At 37.8% G+C, this 18,572-nt stretch overlaps 1 protein-coding gene across 1 annotated transcript; it reads right to left on the reverse strand.

The window, feature by feature from the left end:
• Positions 1-3,415: 3,415 nt before the first annotated feature.
• On the reverse strand, positions 3,416-18,404 carry SERINC3 (serine incorporator 3). Its single transcript, XM_039864392.1, has 10 exons — positions 18,247-18,404; positions 15,055-15,216; positions 14,269-14,462; positions 13,008-13,087; positions 12,233-12,370; positions 9,679-9,848; positions 8,766-8,856; positions 7,823-8,003; positions 5,033-5,260; positions 3,416-4,383 (listed from the first exon to the last, which is right to left on the reverse strand). The coding sequence occupies exons 1-10, from the start codon at positions 18,283-18,285 to the stop codon at positions 4,245-4,247; spliced, it is 1,422 nt and encodes a 473-aa protein (XP_039720326.1). The 5' UTR covers positions 18,286-18,404; the 3' UTR covers positions 3,416-4,244.
• Between the last annotated feature and the right edge of the window lie 168 nt (positions 18,405-18,572).

The raw sequence follows: 18,572 nt of genomic DNA on the forward strand, positions 1-18,572 counted from the left end.
AGCCAGGTCCTCATGGTGGGTCTGGTGTGTTGGTGATGGCTCGGTTGAGAAATACTCTCATGCAGGATGTCCCTACACTTAACCGTTGGCTCTTGATGATGCAACAGGTAAGTACTTATATTGCAACATACCAGCTCTTCAGGTCAGCCTTCCCCAAGGAAGCTATAGACTTTAAACTCTGTTTCTCACATCTGGAAAATTGGAGCTAATGGCTCCAAGCCTTTTTTCCTTATAGGAGTATTACGAGGATACTTATGAGGAGGCACTTTATAAGCCATGTTATTGTCAGCATTTTCTAGTTTCTTGTCTAAAATATCTTAAATTTTCCCCAGCGCCCACTCTTCACTTAGTCCTGGCTTGGCATTCCTATAATAAATGGCAGTAAATGTTTCATGTTATTGCATTTAAAGCTGGTGAGTAATAAACTCCTTAAGGTGCCCCTTTTCTAGGAAAAAGAAATTTTAATCAAATGTTCACTTTCTTACCTGATAAGGTGCCAGCCATTAGGGACATAGTGACCTAGTAAGATACTAGCTACTGCCTACAGGGATTGCCGACTTTCCTTTGTTGGTGACCTTAGCTCAGAGAGCCTGCTGACTCCCATGTCTCTAAGCAGTCTTTAGTTTATGTTGTCTCTTCTATCCTAATAAGCCAAGAGACAGTGGGGCTAATTGAAAAAAGAATTCTTAAATTTGAGATTTGTTTTTCTGCTTCACCTCTTACTGAGTTAACTGTGGGCAAATCACTAAAAGGGGAGAATAATCACTGCCTTGCAGGGGTGTAGACCATGTCTGTTCATTGCTTGGTACATGTAGCTGTTTATGTGATAGCCATTATTTGTTGTGGCTTGAGGCACCCAGCAGTGCTTAGGCTATCACTGAGCGGGCTACCTGACTGGGCATCTAGGTAACAGGACGGATACAGTAGGTCAACACAAAAGGAATAAAGAGATGAACTGTGGATGCCATCAGTAAGCATAAGCCTGGTCTCTGCCATCGATCTGCAGAGATCAAATGTATGACTCATGTTACTGAATACTCACTTTAGCTTGAATATACATAAAAAAAAAATTTATTTATTTATTTATGCATATAAATAAATAAATAAATAAATAAGCAGGCAAAGACTGGTAATGGACAAAAATGCTGTCCTGATTTAAATTTAGCCTGAATTATGACTTGGTCCAGAACACCAATAGCACTGAAAACTGGGTCCATGGCCATTCTTTGGCAGTTATCTTTGATTAACAGGGAAGTTTTATTTTCCAACTGAGTCCTTGCAAGATCAAACTAGAAAGTCGACATCCAGCATGGGCCTACAGCTTTCTCCCAGACGTAACTAGGTGAAAGTAGCAGCCACTGCTGCTGCCTTTGATGAACTCCTAGAGCATACTGAGGACCTCGAGGCCAGGGCCCTCAATCTGCAATCTTGGGAGACAGACAGGCTTTGTTCATGGTGCCGAAGCAACAGATGACTCATCTGGAGTGAGATGACACCATGAGGTCTGATGATTCAAAATACTCCCCTGCTTTAAAGCTTGATTTGGGCTTACTCACAATGCTGACATTTATGCTTGTGTATAATCCACCTGAGTCTTGAGTAGCTTATTCTTAGGGTACGACCAAACACAGCAGGAACACTGCCTCCTAATTTTTAAAGAAAATCTGTTACTTCAATTAATATCAAAGTTATCATCATGGGAAAAAAATAAAAACTTTATTGGACTTTGTTACACTTATTTTACAGTTCGGTATTGCTTTTGAATTACATAAGGTAGGGGATGGTGCGCCATGTTTTTGTAGTATAGGATCTTTGACGGTCTTAATTTGGCTGGCCCTGCTGTTAAGAAAAGTGGGGTGTCTGCTTTACACTGCCATCCCCTTCCTGTCCCCTCAACTCCCTTGCCAACCTAACTCTGTGCCCTAACATAAAACACTGGTCAAAGACGTGGTTCCAACAATTCATATCAAGCCCTGCTTTCCTACCCCCAACCTCTACCCCAACTGAGACTGTGCCCTGTACATACCATCTAGTTACTTCTGCAAGAATACCTCCAGTCTAGCCTCCATTAGATTTTGGCTGAAAATCTATGACCTCGGAATACCGTCCAGTCTCTTTAGCGCATGTTGAGATTAGCAGCTACTACCAAAGGGCTTAAGGGCGGGTGGTGATGGTGGTGGTGGGGTGGGGGTAACTTTACTCTCTAAACAATCTTATGTAGTAGGTACTATCTTTTCTTCATACAAACACTGAGGCTCAAACAGGTGGTCATTTGCCCAAGTCATAAAGCACAGTATGTACTCAGTAAATAGTAGTTGACCAGTCTGACAGAGAATGGCAAAACTGGATGCAACCCCAAGTGACTCCCAAGCATATGCTCTTAGCTGTTTTTAAGGGGTCACCTCCATTCTTTTAGCATGACTTGTCCCTCTCCCTGTCCCTCACCACACAAATGGAACCACCATCAACCCAGGTGATAAAAATAGTATTACTCAGGAATACACCTCTCCCTCAAATCTATCAGTTGCCAATTTAAATATTTTAATTACTAAGTAGCTCTGGGCGGTCACTTTCTCCCCATCCTCACTTTTACTTCTGTTTCAAATCTTATATGGACTGCCCTGGTCTTCTTTCTCTAAACCCATTGTCTCTATATCAGCCACAATGATTGAGACACAGTGTGTCCCTGCCACTATGAATATGCTCCCCGCTGCCTTCAACATCAGGTCCAGACTCTTTAGTGTGGTTTACAAAGCCCTTCATAACCTAATTCCTACCTACTTCTCCCATTCCAGCTTTACTGAGCAAGTTTTGTTTTTTAAACCTCCCCGCCTTCAGCAATGCCATCCCTCTTCCCCATTTCCCTCTAAGGTAACTCCTAACAATTCTTGGCTCAGACATCACTGTTCCCAGGAGGCCCACCATGTCACCCTCTACCCTGGGCACCTTCTCTTTGACTTCTCTGCAATTCCTAAATCACAGCACTAACTACACCACATTGTACCACTTGTCAGCTTTTTTACACCCTCCTTGAAACCACTAAGTCCAAGAAGGCAGAGCCGGTGTCTGTCATACTTAAGTTGTATTCCAGAACCTGACAGGGGCCGGGGAAAACCAGACAATGAATCTTTATTGAAGGAACAAACCCCTGTCTCCTTGCATGCTACCTCTCCTGCACTTCCTGCCCTAGTCTCTCATCCACTCAAGCGTCTTACCCAGAGAAGATATTCAGTACAATTTTTGAATGAGTTCAAGACTTTACTCACACCAGCTCTTAAGTTTCAGAAGGAATAGGCTCATTTTGTTAGATACCTGATAAATCTGGCTGCCCATATAAGTTTAAAATATATAGAATGGCTTCAGAAAAATATAGAATGGTTGTTAATTCATAAAAGTTGTTTTAAAAAAAAGGGCCTTAAAAGCTCAAGTCTCTATTTTAATCAAATTATCTTTATAGTGCAAATATAATAAACTCACATGCATTTGCTTTTACATAGTCATAACAAGGTAGTTACATTAAGTTGTACTGCTTTCCCAAGTGAATCTTCATTTTAACCAAACCTACAAAGCGTTTATTGAAATTAACATTCTGGCAAAGCCACAGAATCAATGCTGTAGTATAAAAAAAAGGTGAATGAAAAAACTCAGGATGTAGAAGCAGCAGCCATATCAGCAACCTGTCTTCTGGGGAAAGACCCACACACACACACACACACACACTCCTTCGCCCAAGTACTGTGATGCTACTACACCTCTGAAGAGTTTAAGGACTGAACAGAGTTGCTGTATCACACAAGATCTTCACAGAGGAAAACTCACAGAAATACATTATTACTTTTTCTTTCTTTTTTTTTTTTTTTTTTTTTGCTCTTTAAGGATACTGCAATAGAAATATATTAACGATGGCCTCAAATATCCAACATTTTTCTATCTCACATTTTAAATCAAAGTCGTAGGAACTACAGGCCTTAATAAAGAACTCTCTGCACAGCACAGCTGTAGCTCACTTTATAATGCAAAAATGTTCCCTTTGCGCTATGTCCTTACAAATAAACATAACAGACGTGTAAATGAGAAGTTGAGATCCTGCATCAATCATTATTCAATATTGCCCTCTGATATAAACCTGGATATAGTCACATTTGCAAAGCATTCACTTAGTATTTTAGTTGAAGCAAAAGCAAAAAGGCTTTCAGCAAAGGACACCTTGATGAATTGTGGTGGTATTCCTGGCACTCAGAGGTTCAGCTGAAGTCTCGATTGGTGAGGACAAGTGGAGCCACAAGGGTCCAGACATAGAGGAGGAGGCAGACCCAGCTGGAGCTGATTTTGACCCACACAGCTGGCCACTTGCTGGTCACGACCTGGAACTCTGCATCAGGGCTAAGAAAACAGAAGAGTGTCAAGTAATGGAGCCTGCTATCAGCATCGAGCAGCCCCCCAGCCCAGGACAAGAAATTCTCCAGTGAAACTTGGCTGACACTACTCCCGAGTAATGTTCTAGAAGGGGCCTTAGGAAACTGTTTTTGGTTTCTCTAAGCAGAGAACTCTACCTCTACAAGGATTTTATCTTCTTGCCAGTATGAAGAACCCTGAGTCTCTAATCCTTGGGAAAAGTTCTTCAGGAACAACTGGCTGTTCTAGATATTGGTAAAAGTCTAGACTGAAAATGCCTCCTTGAAACATTCCTTCCTTACCACATCATTACTTCAATCTTAATATTCTACATGGCCCTCTCTAGGCAGAGAAAATTAGTGAACAAAGATGGGTCATATCCCTCTTTATGTCAAGATTTTCTTTCTCAAGTACTCAAGTTTGGAAGAACTCCCCACAATTGCACGGTAAGGATTCCAACTGGATTTTAAATCCAAAAGGAGAAAAAGTGAAAAGTATTTCAGAAAAGATCAGTACTGAACAAACCTTCATTATATGGGTAAGAAAAGGACTCTGAAGTCAGGAAAATGGATGGAGATTTTACGGGCAGCCCACGGGAGCTAAATGGTCTTTCATCTGTTTCGTTAGTGCCTCCTACCTGTACCAGCCAGTCACGGTCATCATGATGTACAAGGAAGCCAGGAAGAGCATGAAGTGGAAGATGGAGTAGCTGTACTGAACTCCCTCCTTCTCGTTGTCCACAGCCCGCCGAGGCTGTCCATCTTCTTCATCACCGGCACCGTTGGTAGCTGTATCACGGAGGATCACGCTTTCACTTCCTGACAGCGTCAGCTTACTTACTTGGCTATTGGTGGAAGTGCGGATGCTGGAGAGTGATCCCAAAGAAGACAAATCAGAAAGACTATGAAAATGAACTGCTGCCACTGGCCTGTGTACATGATGAAGGTTATTTCTGAACTGCTCTTACACTTTGGGGACTGAAAGCCTTCTGAAGGGCCCTACGTAAAGTTCTTTATGGTTACCTGTCATCACAAAGCAGACAGAATTCTTCTTATCAGTTACTACTTCATGGTTTAACTGCTTAAGTTTCCTAAAACATACCAAGCTCTCAATATCTCCTTCCATGACTTCCCAAATACCTCTTCTATGCTTAGAATGTACCACACACCAACCTTCTCCCAGCTAACTTACTCATCCTTCAATTCCCTGGCTATGTGCCATGTCCTCTAGAAGTCTTTCCCTGACATCACCCCATCACTATGCTGGGTTAAATCCCCGTAGCTCCTAATGCTTCCCTCTGCCATAGCATTTACCATGCCTGCCTTTCTTGTCATTCAAGGAACTCCTTAACAACAATGACCTTAGTCATCTATGCATTTCTAGCACACAGATGCTCACTAAATGTGAAATGACTCAATAAAAAAGTACATAAAAATAAATGACAAAACCACATGATCATCTCAATAGATATAAAAAAAATATTTGTGATCAGTTGAGTTTTGACAAAGATGTCTGAACAAGTCAATGGAGAAGGAATAGTCCTTTCAACAAATAGTGCTGGGACAAGTGGATATCCACATACAATGGAATGAAGTTGGACCCCTTACATCAAATCACATGCAAAAACAATAAAAAGATAAATAACTCAATTTAAAAATAGGCAAAAGATTTAAACAGACATTTCTTCAAGGAAGATATACAAACAGCCAATAAGAACATGAAAAAATGTTCAACATCATTGGTCACTAGGGAAGTGTAAATCAAAACCATAATAAAATGCTGCTTTGTATCCTCTAGAATGGCTACAATCGAAAAGAAGGACAATTACACTGTAATGATTAGGTGAAGAAATTGAAACCTTCATACTGTTGCTGGGGGGACTGTAACTTTGGAGAATGCTTTGGCAGTTCCTCAAAAAGGTTAACATGGAGGTACCATATAATCCAGTAATTCTACTCCTAGGTATATACCCAGGAGAAATGAAAACATACAGCCACACAAAAAACTTGTACACAAATATTCACAGCATCATTATTCATAATAGCCCCACAGTGGAAACAATCCAAATGTCCATCAGTTGATGACTGCATAAACAAAATGCGGTATAGCCACACAATGAAGTATTAATTCTAATAGAAAGAAATTAAATACTGACATATACTACAACATGGATGAACCTTGAAAACATGCTAAGTTAAAGAAGCCAATCACAAAACATTATACATGATTTCATATATTTGAATAAACATCTACAGAGACAAAAAGATTACTGTCTGCCAAGGGCTTGAAGGTAAGGGGAATAGGGAGTGACTGCTAATGATATGGGGTTCTGGGGAAAATAAAATGTTAAAATTGATTGTGGTAATGGTTGCACAACTCTGTGAATATACTAAAAAACTACTGAATTGTACATTTTAAAAGAGTGAATTATATCTCAAGAAAAAAATAAAGGCCAAAAGCAAAACAAACAAAAACAGCCAAAGACAATATGAAAACAAATGAGAATAGCTGTGTTTCCAAAAAAACTTCATTTACAAAACTAAGCAGACAGCCTATTTTAAGCAATCATTAAAAAAAAAAAAAGGTAAATCTACACAGGTTATAGAAAGCTGTCGAGATTATAGTGACAATTTCATATCTCAGAATAGCACGTGTATTTATAGTATGTTCCCAATTTATTTTTAAAAATTATATATCAAGTGATATTAAAAAATCATGCTTTGGCTATATGTGAAATTATGTGTAATTATATAATACAGATAGATCGATAGTATGAGCAAAAGAAAAAGGCCTGAAATAATAGGTACCAAATATCAACCACAGAAGAGGTAAATTCGGAGGGAGGATACTTTCATTTCCTACTTTATACCTTTCTCACTTATGTTATTAGTTTATATAAATGTGTCCTTGCCCATTTTTATTACTATTTTTAAATAATTAAAGTAACATATGCTATTATATAGAAAACAATAAAAATGAGTGGAAGGATTAAGTGCAAACTGCTAACAAAGGTTATATCTGGGGTCTTGGATTTCCTAGTCTTTAACATTAGATGTGCATAATTCTATAGTGGTTTCATTATTTACAATGATCGGGAAATACAGATTTTTATTTTTTTTTTTAAAGATAAGCCAATCCATTTTCAGAGCCACTATTCTAGTTGATTTAAGGTCAGGTGCAGACTTTATCCTCCTATATAAGGGAGAAGGTATCTCTTTGTAAGGTTGGAAAGAATTACTTGATGAGAGGATTCAATGAACTTTAAGAAATGCACATGGCTGGGTGACTGAGGTGAGTTAAGTACATTCAACAAAAAAGAGTTAAACTGCTTTTTAAAATTCTTCACACTGACTTTTCAAAGCAAAATAACTGATTCACTCTAGTATTAACTTTCATAAGAATATTGTTCTAAGTACTTTTAACTTACCTAGAATACAAAAGGCAGAAAGCAAAGACTATCAACCCAATAAAATTCTCTGCATCCAGAAAATGCCCATTCTGTGATGGTGGAGCAGAGGTAGGGACTACAGCAGTGGAATTTCCAGGAGCCAAGGTTGGTGCAGTCATGTGCGTAATGATGCTCCAGAGGCTTGGGTTGCAGGAATGATCTAAAAATGAGAAATATTTGATTATCTTTAGTTACAACTCGTCTAGTTTGAGGGTGTGGTTACATATCATTCAGTCATGATGTAAAACATAGGAATGCTATATTTAAAAGAACCTGAAACTTAGCAGTCAATAATATATTTGTGTTGCAACCAGTGACTTTAGTTTTAGAAAAAAAAAATTGTCAAATTTTATATATGTCCATCTTGATTTTACTGGTTTTGAAGTTTACAGTTGTGCAAAGGCTTTAAGCACAAGTTTATTTCTAGTTTTGTTGTTGCACAGGAACCCTATAAAAATGAGTTGGGTCATTATTAGAGGGTCTGCAATAACTGCTTTCCTTTATAAGGAGTCCACAGAATACCATGTTGAGAAACAACCCTATTACAAAACATTTCCTACAGCTGTTTCTTCTAGAGCCTGTAATACCACAGTAAAATTCAATCGAAACAATTCTACGAAGGGCCAAAACAATGTTGCCTTGTCTAGCTCTTAACTAGTTTGACTCAGTGGCGGGGGGAAGCCTAGACTAATATAAAGAATGGTGGTCTCCTTTAGACTGTCAGCTATGAAAAGGTATGAATAAACATGGGAAATAAAACCTGAAAGGTAAATATCTGCAACATACTTTAGACATTATACATTTCAGTGAAGTTTTTTGTTTGTTCACTTGATTAACATCTGCTCTAGCTCTAGATTTTGCACCCACCAAAGGAGTAACTTCCTACTTTCATCAGATGAGTCTGCCATTGACATTCCCTTACCTGGTTCATTAGTCATGGCTGACCATGTGAGGTATATGGTGTAGAGGGTGATGACAGAGGACTGCAGGAGGCCAGAACGAGGCTGGTGTTCCTATAGAATCAAAAAGAAAACAATGCCACTGGAACTGCAAAGGCTGACTTTCTAAACCTCAGTGCACTTTTCCACTGAATTGTATTAACTAACAACCTTCTGATTCTGCTTGACAGCTGAAAGACGACAAGTAACCTTTCAGTTTGAGTTAGCCTGAAAAAGAACCAAGAAAAAGGAAGCATGTACTATTGGTTCTCAAGGCATTTCATAATCTTGGATTTTCCTGTTTATCACACAAAGGCTTTAATTTACTAGTCCCTTAATGTAGTTGAAATCAAAACTCAGCTTTGCCACTAACTAGCTAGGTGACCCATCATCTCTCGGGAACTTCACTTTTCTTGCCTTTTAAAAAGAGACGTGATGTCTAGATGTTCTTTTCCTATTTCATACATAAAACTCCATGAATTTTTAAGAGTATGGTATTTAATGATGAAACTCAGGAATATGAGTTTTATTTTTAAATATTAAAAAATCAATTATTTTTAAATATTAAAAAATCAATTATTTTTTCTCATTTAATTCCCCTAAAATATCTTAGCTAATGCATGAGAATCATTCTTATGATGTAAACAATTTTATAAGAATTATAAATTCTCAAGTTACCTAGTTTTTTAAATTAATGATAGGGAAATTATTTAATTATGATACAGGCAACTCAATGGCACATTCTATAGTTACTAAGTTATAATTATGAAGTTTATTATATGGAAAAATATTTAAGTAGATAAAACTTGGACATAAATTCATATATAAGGTTACCTAGGTTTCAAATTTAGCATTAATTAAAAATCTACAGGAGGAGAAAGCAGAAAACAATTGTACCTGAATTTTTGGATGGATGGATATAATAGAAACCACAATGCAAAGGATAAGATTAATACTGATGAAGAACTTGTTTTCTGTGCAGCCATCTGGTTTGGTGGAGTATACGTAGAGCAAACCGACAAAGATGATTGACACGATATATAGGATGCTTGTGACGGAAAGTAAAACTGAAAAAAGGGAAACCAGTATGAATGCCCGCAATTCTAACAAACTTATAATAAAGACTAATTTCCTTTCACTCCATATAAAAATCAAAAGGCATTATTTTACCTATATAGTGGTGAATAATTTACAGTGAAATGACAGAAGCCCCAAGGTTGAAGTTTCAGACTGTTAGAGAGTTGGCTCAATGTTAAATTTCAAAACTCACCAAACAACTGAATTCACTTCCTGGATACCTAATTTGATTTTATGGGCTGAAAAACCAGACATTTGATCATTCTAACCAGAGCAAATTCTAACTACATGCTAAATACTGTTCATTACAGGTTTTCTTTAGGAACCTAAAAGACTCCTGGGCCCTCGAAATGGCCCAGTTCACAGCAAGCTAAATGCCAGAGTTGGTGTTAGCAGAAAACAGAACAGAAGGGCATCTTTTATGGCAGTGTTTCCTCTGTAGCTGCTGACTACATAAACTCATTTCCTAGCACAATGAGACCACATCACTGTGGGAAAGTGGCTCACTTGCTACTTTCAAATACCTAAAGCGATGTTCCTTTCTATTCACATGGCTAATCAACAATTAGCTGAGAAACAGAAAACATGAAACAGTATACACTATACTCAGACGGTAACAATGCTGAGCTCAGTTAACTTGTGTTTAATTCAAAGCATAAACTTATTTGAGAAAACTAGTTTCTACTTATCTCAATCTCAATGGATTTTGCATGTTTAAAATTAAATGTGTATGACGTTAACTATAAAATGGTGATGTACATTAAGTACAGTTCTTAATGTTTTTCCATCTTAACATAATACAAGATTTCTCTACTTTTAGTTATTCCCAACTATGGCAAATCTACAATTCATTTTTAAATTCTGGAGTTGAATAATCTAAAATTAATTATATAAAACAGAAGTAAATAGGTAAAAAATGAAATAAATTTTTATTAGTCAGAAAGAAAGGAGAGTTTCAAGATTCCCAACCCATAATAATAAATGATAGACAATTTTAAAAATCTTTTTTTCTCCAATAAAGCCATTACAAACAATTTAAGTGACCAAAAAGAGGGCAATAGTTAAATAAATTATGGCATATCATGCCACAGAACACCAAGGAATTGTATAGATCAGAATATCATGCAACTGTTAAATGAATAAGACATAGCTATATTCACTAATATGGAATGATATTCATCATATAGTAAGTGAAAAGAGCAAGTCATGGAACAATATATGGTATAAACCTATTTACATTTAAATATAAAAACATGCGGATATGCACAAATACACAAAGGTCCAGTAACAGTGGTTACATCTGGAAAGGAAAGAGGGTTGCAGGCTGATGGAGAGTGATATGTTTTATTCCTTACAAAATTCTATCATTTTGTGTTTATGGTAAAATGGTATTTTTTTTCTCTTTCAATTTAAAAAGAAGCACACTAAATTTGATATGTACTAAAAGCATTGAAAATATCCATACCCTTTGATTCTTATACTTCTGCGAATTTATTCAAAGGAAATAATCAGAAATGTACTCAAAAATGTTATTTGATACTTATTGCTGTACTGTAGCCAAACATTCACAAGTTATTTCTAAGTTTAAAAAAGTCAAACTATTCTAATATAAATACATTTTAAAAATAAGATATAAATGTATTATGTTTTTCAATGATTTGTTTTCTACACATAAATGATACATATGTACGTAGAGGAAAAAAAGACTGGAAGGATATAGACTAATATGTTAACAGTGAGTAATAATTACTGGGGTGCTGGGTTAGGGGGGAATGTGTTTTCTTTTGTGATTTTTGGTTGTTCAAGTTCTTGACACAGAGCATCTATGATTTTATCATGAGGAATCAGGGCAAGGAATCTCCATTGTTTTTAAAACTAAAGTACAGCTGGGTCATTGCTCCCAATAAACAGAGGGCTCCAAAGTCCCTCCCCATTATTACAGGCTGTAAATTCTATTCCCAACCTCAAAACTTTAGGTACCCTTTACCCACCAAAAAGTTTTTGCGAGTGTGGGGTCGCACTTCTGCCTATGTTGGCAGATGTCCCAGATATAGAATGCATCTGAGTCCCCTGTCCAGGGAAACAAGGAAATCAAAACTAGAACTCTGTCACTAAATACAACTTTTTCCCTTACCTAAACACATGCAGTTAAATTACAAAGTAAATACATTCAGAGAATCCAATGATTTATATTATGTGCCACTCCCTTCCAGGAATGCATATAATTCAGAATTTACTCAATGAGAAGTCATAGTTTACAAAGTCAGGTCTATCTCGAGAGTTTATACATTTAAATCAATGGGGATTTTTTTGTACACCCTATTTAACGCAGCACAAAGCAGTATGGCTCTCACAGGTAAATTTAGATACCTACCAGCATACCAGAACCTGGGGTTTCCTTCTTCCATTCGATTTACCCATGATTCATTTAAAGAGTGAGCCAAGTCTACCAATAGCACCAGCTGGATAAGGATGAACAGGAAGGCTCCACACATGCCAATAACAAACCAGGCTATAAACCAAAATAAAAAAGTTATTCTTTATCACAGAAGTAACATTTCAGAATGTTACTGTCCAACATTCTAAAAATATTTCAAGAGAGGTGATAAAGGCATATTATGTCTCCAGCAATACAGCAAGATTGCTCCAATTCCAAACTCAGAGGTATTTTCTGAGAAGTGTTCTGTTGGGTTTCAGACCTTTAAAAACTTATTCTTTTATCTAGGAGAGCCTAGGATCTGACATTCCAAATGGAATTTATAGGGGGAAAAAAAATCACTGTGGAAATCCACAGAAGTCACTTGATGCCATGATAAAGAAGCAGGTTAAGTAAGGGGCAGTGGAGCACATAAGTTACAAGTCCATATGTTGACAAGCTCTCCAATTAACTTAGTATTGTCAAGACAGAAGGTAAACTACTAAAACACTGGCAAACAATTAACATATGGTTCTAGAATAGCTAAGAAGCGGAATGCCTCTTGGTTTTAATCAATCGATTAATATCTTAATATTAGTACCAAGTCATACAACAGGACACCACCTCATTAAATTGTCAGTTCTTCAAAATCAGTAATGAAAATGCGGCTTTAACACAATCATTTGTAGAGTCTCTATATATTATAATCAACCCCCTTAACAATGAGCCGTACCTGTGGTGAAATGGCCCCCAGGGATATAGAAAGATCCAACCATGATACCAACAATGGCAGCAATTTTGAAGAACCAAAACCTATTAAAATATAAAATGCATTTATTAGATGCTAATTTTCACCCTTACACCGAGACAAATAAATTTCTGAAATGCAAAAATAAGCCTTAGTAGCGTTCCAACATGACTGGGTTTAGGTCTTCATTTGACACGAAGCTACTTCATTCAATATCTCATATAATTTAAGGACAAACAGCACAGCCAACGGAACATTCACATTTATACTACAAGAAACGTATCTTTAGAATTTCCCTACTTTTAGCACCTAAAGATAAGAATTCTTATAGAATTCTATAGCATTCTAAACTAACAATGTTAGCTAAATATAGAGCAAGTAACTATTAGATCTGGGGGAAAGTTATCACCTAATCCTTCTTTTACACCATGGGACATAAATGCCTACCCCACAATTACAGAGTTCACCACTGGCAAAGCCGAGACCAAACCTGGCTTTCAGTCCACAATCTTTAAAGACTGCCTGTATGGCAGAGTGGAAACAATCAGCCTTTGGAACTGGATAGACCTGAGCTTTAATTCCAGTTCCACTGGCTGAGAGATCTCACATAATTTATTTAACCTCTATGAAATTCAGTTATTGCAACTGTAAAAAAGGGATTATAATACACATAAAATTTAAAAAACTCCCTTCAGTCTTCAAACAAGAATTAGGGGAACTAGGGGCCAAGAATGGGAAGCAACAGAAAATGTAAATCAGTGGCCCAAATAAATTCAGTTTATTTTTCTGTACTGTTTGAACATATCATGCACATGCTTATCTTTTAACAATAGAAAAGTGTGTGTGTGTGTGTGTGTGTGTGTAGTGCCTAGCACAGTGCTTGAAATGTTTCACAGAAGTTCAATAAAAATCTAGGAACTGAACAAAAGGTATTAAAAAGAAAAGTCTCTCATCCCCTCTACCTCTCCTGTGCTAAACTGCTCCCACTGAAAATGAGCTGAAACAACTTTGTAGGTGTAACAGGTCACGAATACCTCTGGGCCACTGATTTACATATTCTACTGCTTCCATCAGAATGGCAACATTAACTGGTAAATGGGAGGATTCACACCGCAATGTAACAAGTTAATAATAAATCTATCTGGGGAGCATTTGAGATCTTGCTTCTTGGCATGTTGGCTCAAATAAACTCATAAACCCCTCAAAACTCAATCAATCAATCAATCAATCAATCAGTCTTACATACCCATTGTGTACTGCTGCTCTGGGATCTTTACTCGTTTTTACTTTTAACATGAGCAGAGAGAAGGCAAAGAAAAAGATGGCCAAGGCAAAGCTGATCCGATATACAGCTTTATAACCGACCTGCACATTACAATCTTTATCTGCCTTTATATCAGCCACCTTGATTTTAAATCCCCCTTCACAGAATCCAGGAATCTGGAAAAAATAATTTCAACGTTATGGGAACATCCACATTTAAACAGAGATTTTATCCCACCATAAGAGAGCCTAAATTTATAAAACTGACTGATTCAACAACTGCGAGACTGTTCTGTGAGATTTTCTCTTTATCTTTCAATTCACTTATAACCTTGAAACCGAACGGTATAAACAGCTTGCATTTTGAAAACAAATGTGAAGTGCTTTCTTCTTCGTTCTTTTCTACTGATGAATTTATTTCCCATTTCCCATGAATTTTCATGCTATAACTCATTCCTTCCAAAGGTGAAGGCCTAGTCCAGTTTAAATCTTAAACACACATGGAAAGAAAACATTTTAGGGCCACTCTTTTAATATCTGTTTTCTTTCAATTGTTAGACTAGAACATGAACAGGTTCATTATAGCTAACTTTATTTCTGGAAAAGGAGTAAAACCTTCACATTCTGTGTCTTGACTATACCCCCAATTAAAATGAACTTGACTGAGTTTCATAATAGTGAAGATAAAAACAAGAATTTAATTTTAACTAAAATTTTGCAAAATATGAAAATAATCAGTACATTAAGGGTACTGTTATTTCTACTTAACCTTCTTCAGCTGAGTTTCCATACTTTCTGTCCGCATGATACAGCATACAATAGTGCCCAGGAGGAGAATGAAAGCATAGATGAGGCGAGTCACAGTGGAATTCTTACTGTTGGGACAGCAACTACACAGCAAACATGATGCCCCTCCGCAAAGGCATGGAACCTGTAATAAGCACACCATGGCCATTTGAGATCTTCTTCAGTGGACTCCTTCATGACAAAGGTATGGCAGAATTGAAGATGAAGCAAACCAAGCTTTGACAATTAACGGAGAGAATTAGAGCTGGGAGTAAGTGGTTAAAAGCATAGGGTCTAGAGTCAATATCATTTCTGCAATTAGTTCAGCAAACCTATTCTCCATCTGTAAAACAGACTCAACAGACTCTTCTTCCCTCAGACATTACTGTATTAAATAAGCACTCAGCACCTAAAACATATGAAGAGCTCAATAAATTACTTATATTCACACAGAGAATGTATTTAAATATATATATATTAATATTGAGAAAAATACAAACCTAACTCCACTTGCTATTTAGTGAGAATCCTAGTTACTAAATCTGATATTACAACATAAAGCAACATTACATGGAAATCCTTATAAAAAATGATAGAGCCATTTAGCTCCATTCAAGAGTAACCTGAGATTCCTCAAAAAGTTACTTTTTGAGGAATTATCATATGACCCAGCAATTCTACTCCTAAACATACACCCAAAAGAACTGAAACAGGTATTCAAACAAAAGCTTGCACATGAATGTTCAAAGTAGTGCTATTTACAATTGCCAAAAGGCAGAAATAATCCAAATGTCTATCAATTGATGAGTTGATAAGTAAAATTTGGTATATCTATTCATTCAATGGAATATTATTCAGCCATAAAAATGAACTGAGTATCTACTGTGTAAAGGTACTTGATCTGTGGAACAAACCTGTCCTACTATATTGAATGTCATTTCCCTATCTCAGTGAATGACAGCTCCATTCTTCCAATTGCTCAGTCCAAAACCTAAATGCCTTCTCTTTTTCCAAAACCCTCAACCAATCTGTAAGCACATCAGAATATATCCAGAATCTGACCACGTTCATAGCATCCTTAGCTATCACATTGGTCCAAGACACTACTACCATCTCTCTTTTGGGTTAAATGCATTAACTCCTTTGTCACTGCTGTGGCAACCCATTCAGAACCGAGAGTTGGCAGAGAGATTATTTTAAGATGAAAACAGCTGAGATTCAGAACAGATACAGAAAAAAAGCCTTCTCAGAGCTCTCCTCATTTCACTGAAAGCAGCAACTTTGGAGATATGAGGCTGCCATAAATTCTCTCTCCAAAGGAGTTTTATGGCCATGAAAAAGACAAAAAGACCTCTGTAATTTCACAAACAGTATTATCACAAACTTTCTTATCTGTTTGTTCTCCCTAAAAACTCATGTCTTTTCTAAAGAAACTTATTTGTTCTTCCCATATAAGCACTTTCCTCCTCCCTCCTTTTCCCCTATTAATTTAGGAATATAATAAGCCCTATATTCTAACCATCCCTTTGATCTGTTCATCACTGAGCACTCCTGTTGTGCTGCACATGAATAAACTTTTTTTCCTCTGCTAATCTTTTGTCAGTTTAATTCATAGGCCCCTCCCAAATCACTAACCCCACATAAGGTGGAAGTTTTTCCTCCCCTACAGAGCTTTACCTTTCTTTTTTACCATCTATTCTCCACACAACAACCTTATTAAAACATAGGTCAGGTCATATCATTCCTCTTTTCTGTAAAATAGCACTTAAAAGTAAAAGCCAAAGTCTTTAAATTGGCCTACAAGACCCTACAATGGGTATTTACGTGATCTGGCTCCCCGCTACTTTCTTACTTCATTTCCTAGTATTCTTCCCCTCATTCATTCCATTCCCTGGTACACTGAATTCTTTGCTGTTTCTATTGAACAAAGGGATTAATAAAATATTAAAGTGATTTATAGATAGAAATGCTTTGATGCCATCAATTCAAATCTTAGCTTTACAACAAAGCCAAAATGTGTTTCAGGTTATTAGGATAGGAAGGACACCTTTGTTTCAAATTATCAATTTACTCCTTAATGACCTTTGTAACTATATTTTTTCTGAATCTTTTTGTAAACAGTGAGTTTGACCCACTATTGGATTGTAAAACTCAACTGACCATGACTTTTTTAATGTGATAAAAATGAAAAATTTTACAGCAGATGGTAAAGGTAAGAATTATTTCATCATACTTGTGTCTAAAAAGAATAACTAAACTATGTAAAATTTCTTAAAGCCATTGTTCTCAAGGAACTCGCCCTGTGGATTTGAGATCAACAACCCTAAAGGATGGAAAACACACTCTGCCTGTAAGAAATGGCAGTGAAATGAGGTGATTGAGTCCTTGGTCAATTAAATCAGTTGAGGAAACAGGAAAATGATTTCAAGGAATCTCACTCCTGTAAAGTGAGTACATGTGGGAACTCAGCATTTTCTATTCCATAGATCCTAAAATTTCCTTTTTAAAATACGGCGTTTAAAATCTACAAAGTGATTCAACCAATTTATTCATTTTATCCTCACAACAGTTCTCCAGGCGAGGAATGCTGGGGTGATTATCCTCGTCTTATGGGTACCCAGAGATAAATGACTTGTACAGGGTCCCAAAAGTTCAGACCATGGCTTCCAATTCCGGATAATAATCCAAAGGCCTTCTTCCTCTTACACCAGAACTACAAACAGGCCTCGGTTAAAATTCCCAGCTCTGCCACATACCCTGTAGCTTTAGCCAATCCCGTGCGATGGGATAAAAATATTAAAGCTACCCAAATTAAATGGAGCCACCTTAAGAAGGTGCTTCGAAATGCACCAGAGAACTCTTATTCCTTGGTCCTATTCCAGCACCTGAGGAACCACAGGCCGGAAGGCTCGCTGGGGCGGGGCAATCGAAATTGTAAACAATGGCAGCCTGGCCTCCTACATTCCTCAACAAACCCGGAAGGCGAGCTGCCTGATCCCTGCGGCGGGGCATCGCGGAGTTTGGCCTGGGCCCCTGGGTACCCTCTGCAGCCCAGGGCCGGTCGCCCCCAGCCCCTGGCCCTCTGCTGTCGAAGTCTATTCGGGTCTAGTCTTGGGGCTCACTATCGCCCTCCCCAAACCACAAGTCTGACGGAGACACCAGATCCGGAACTCACCCAGCTGGCAAGGGAGAAGACGCCCAGCACAGCACCCATGGTAACACAGGTGATGGAAGTGGCGGATCAGGAGGTTTCTAGCGCGGTGGTAACTGCCAGTTCAGGCGTCTCCTCAGAAACGCCACGGTTTCTCAGACCGGAAACGCGCGGCTAGCGTCACGGCGTGGCTCCGCCCACTGCCCTCGGTCGCTGCCCAGAGGGCACCTGTCATTGGTAGAGGGAGAAGGTGGAGCTAAATCCTCGCCGAATGCAGGGAGGAGGCGGGGCTAACCCAGCCCTGGAGCTGAGCGGAAGGCGGGCTGACCGGGTTTGCCGCTGGCTGGGAG

This window comes from Pteropus medius, unplaced genomic scaffold (assembly GCF_902729225.1).
Source record: "Pteropus medius unplaced genomic scaffold, Ma_sr-lr_union100, whole genome shotgun sequence".
NCBI lineage: Eukaryota > Metazoa > Chordata > Mammalia > Chiroptera > Pteropodidae > Pteropus > Pteropus medius.

Bases quoted from the DNA above. Each gene is read 5' to 3' on its own strand.
- SERINC3 (XM_039864392.1), bottom strand. From the start codon at position 18,285: ATGGGTGCTGTGCTGGGCGTCTTCTCCCTTGCCAGCTGG. The intron at 14,463-15,054 runs GTTAAGTAGAAA...TATTTTTTCCAG, and splicing joins TGGAAACTCAGCTGAAGAAG to ATTCCTGGATTCTGTGAAGG. The intron at 4,384-5,032 runs GTAGGAGGCACT...CTGTTTTCTTAG, and splicing joins ACCGTGACTGGCTGGTACAG to CCCTGATGCAGAGTTCCAGG.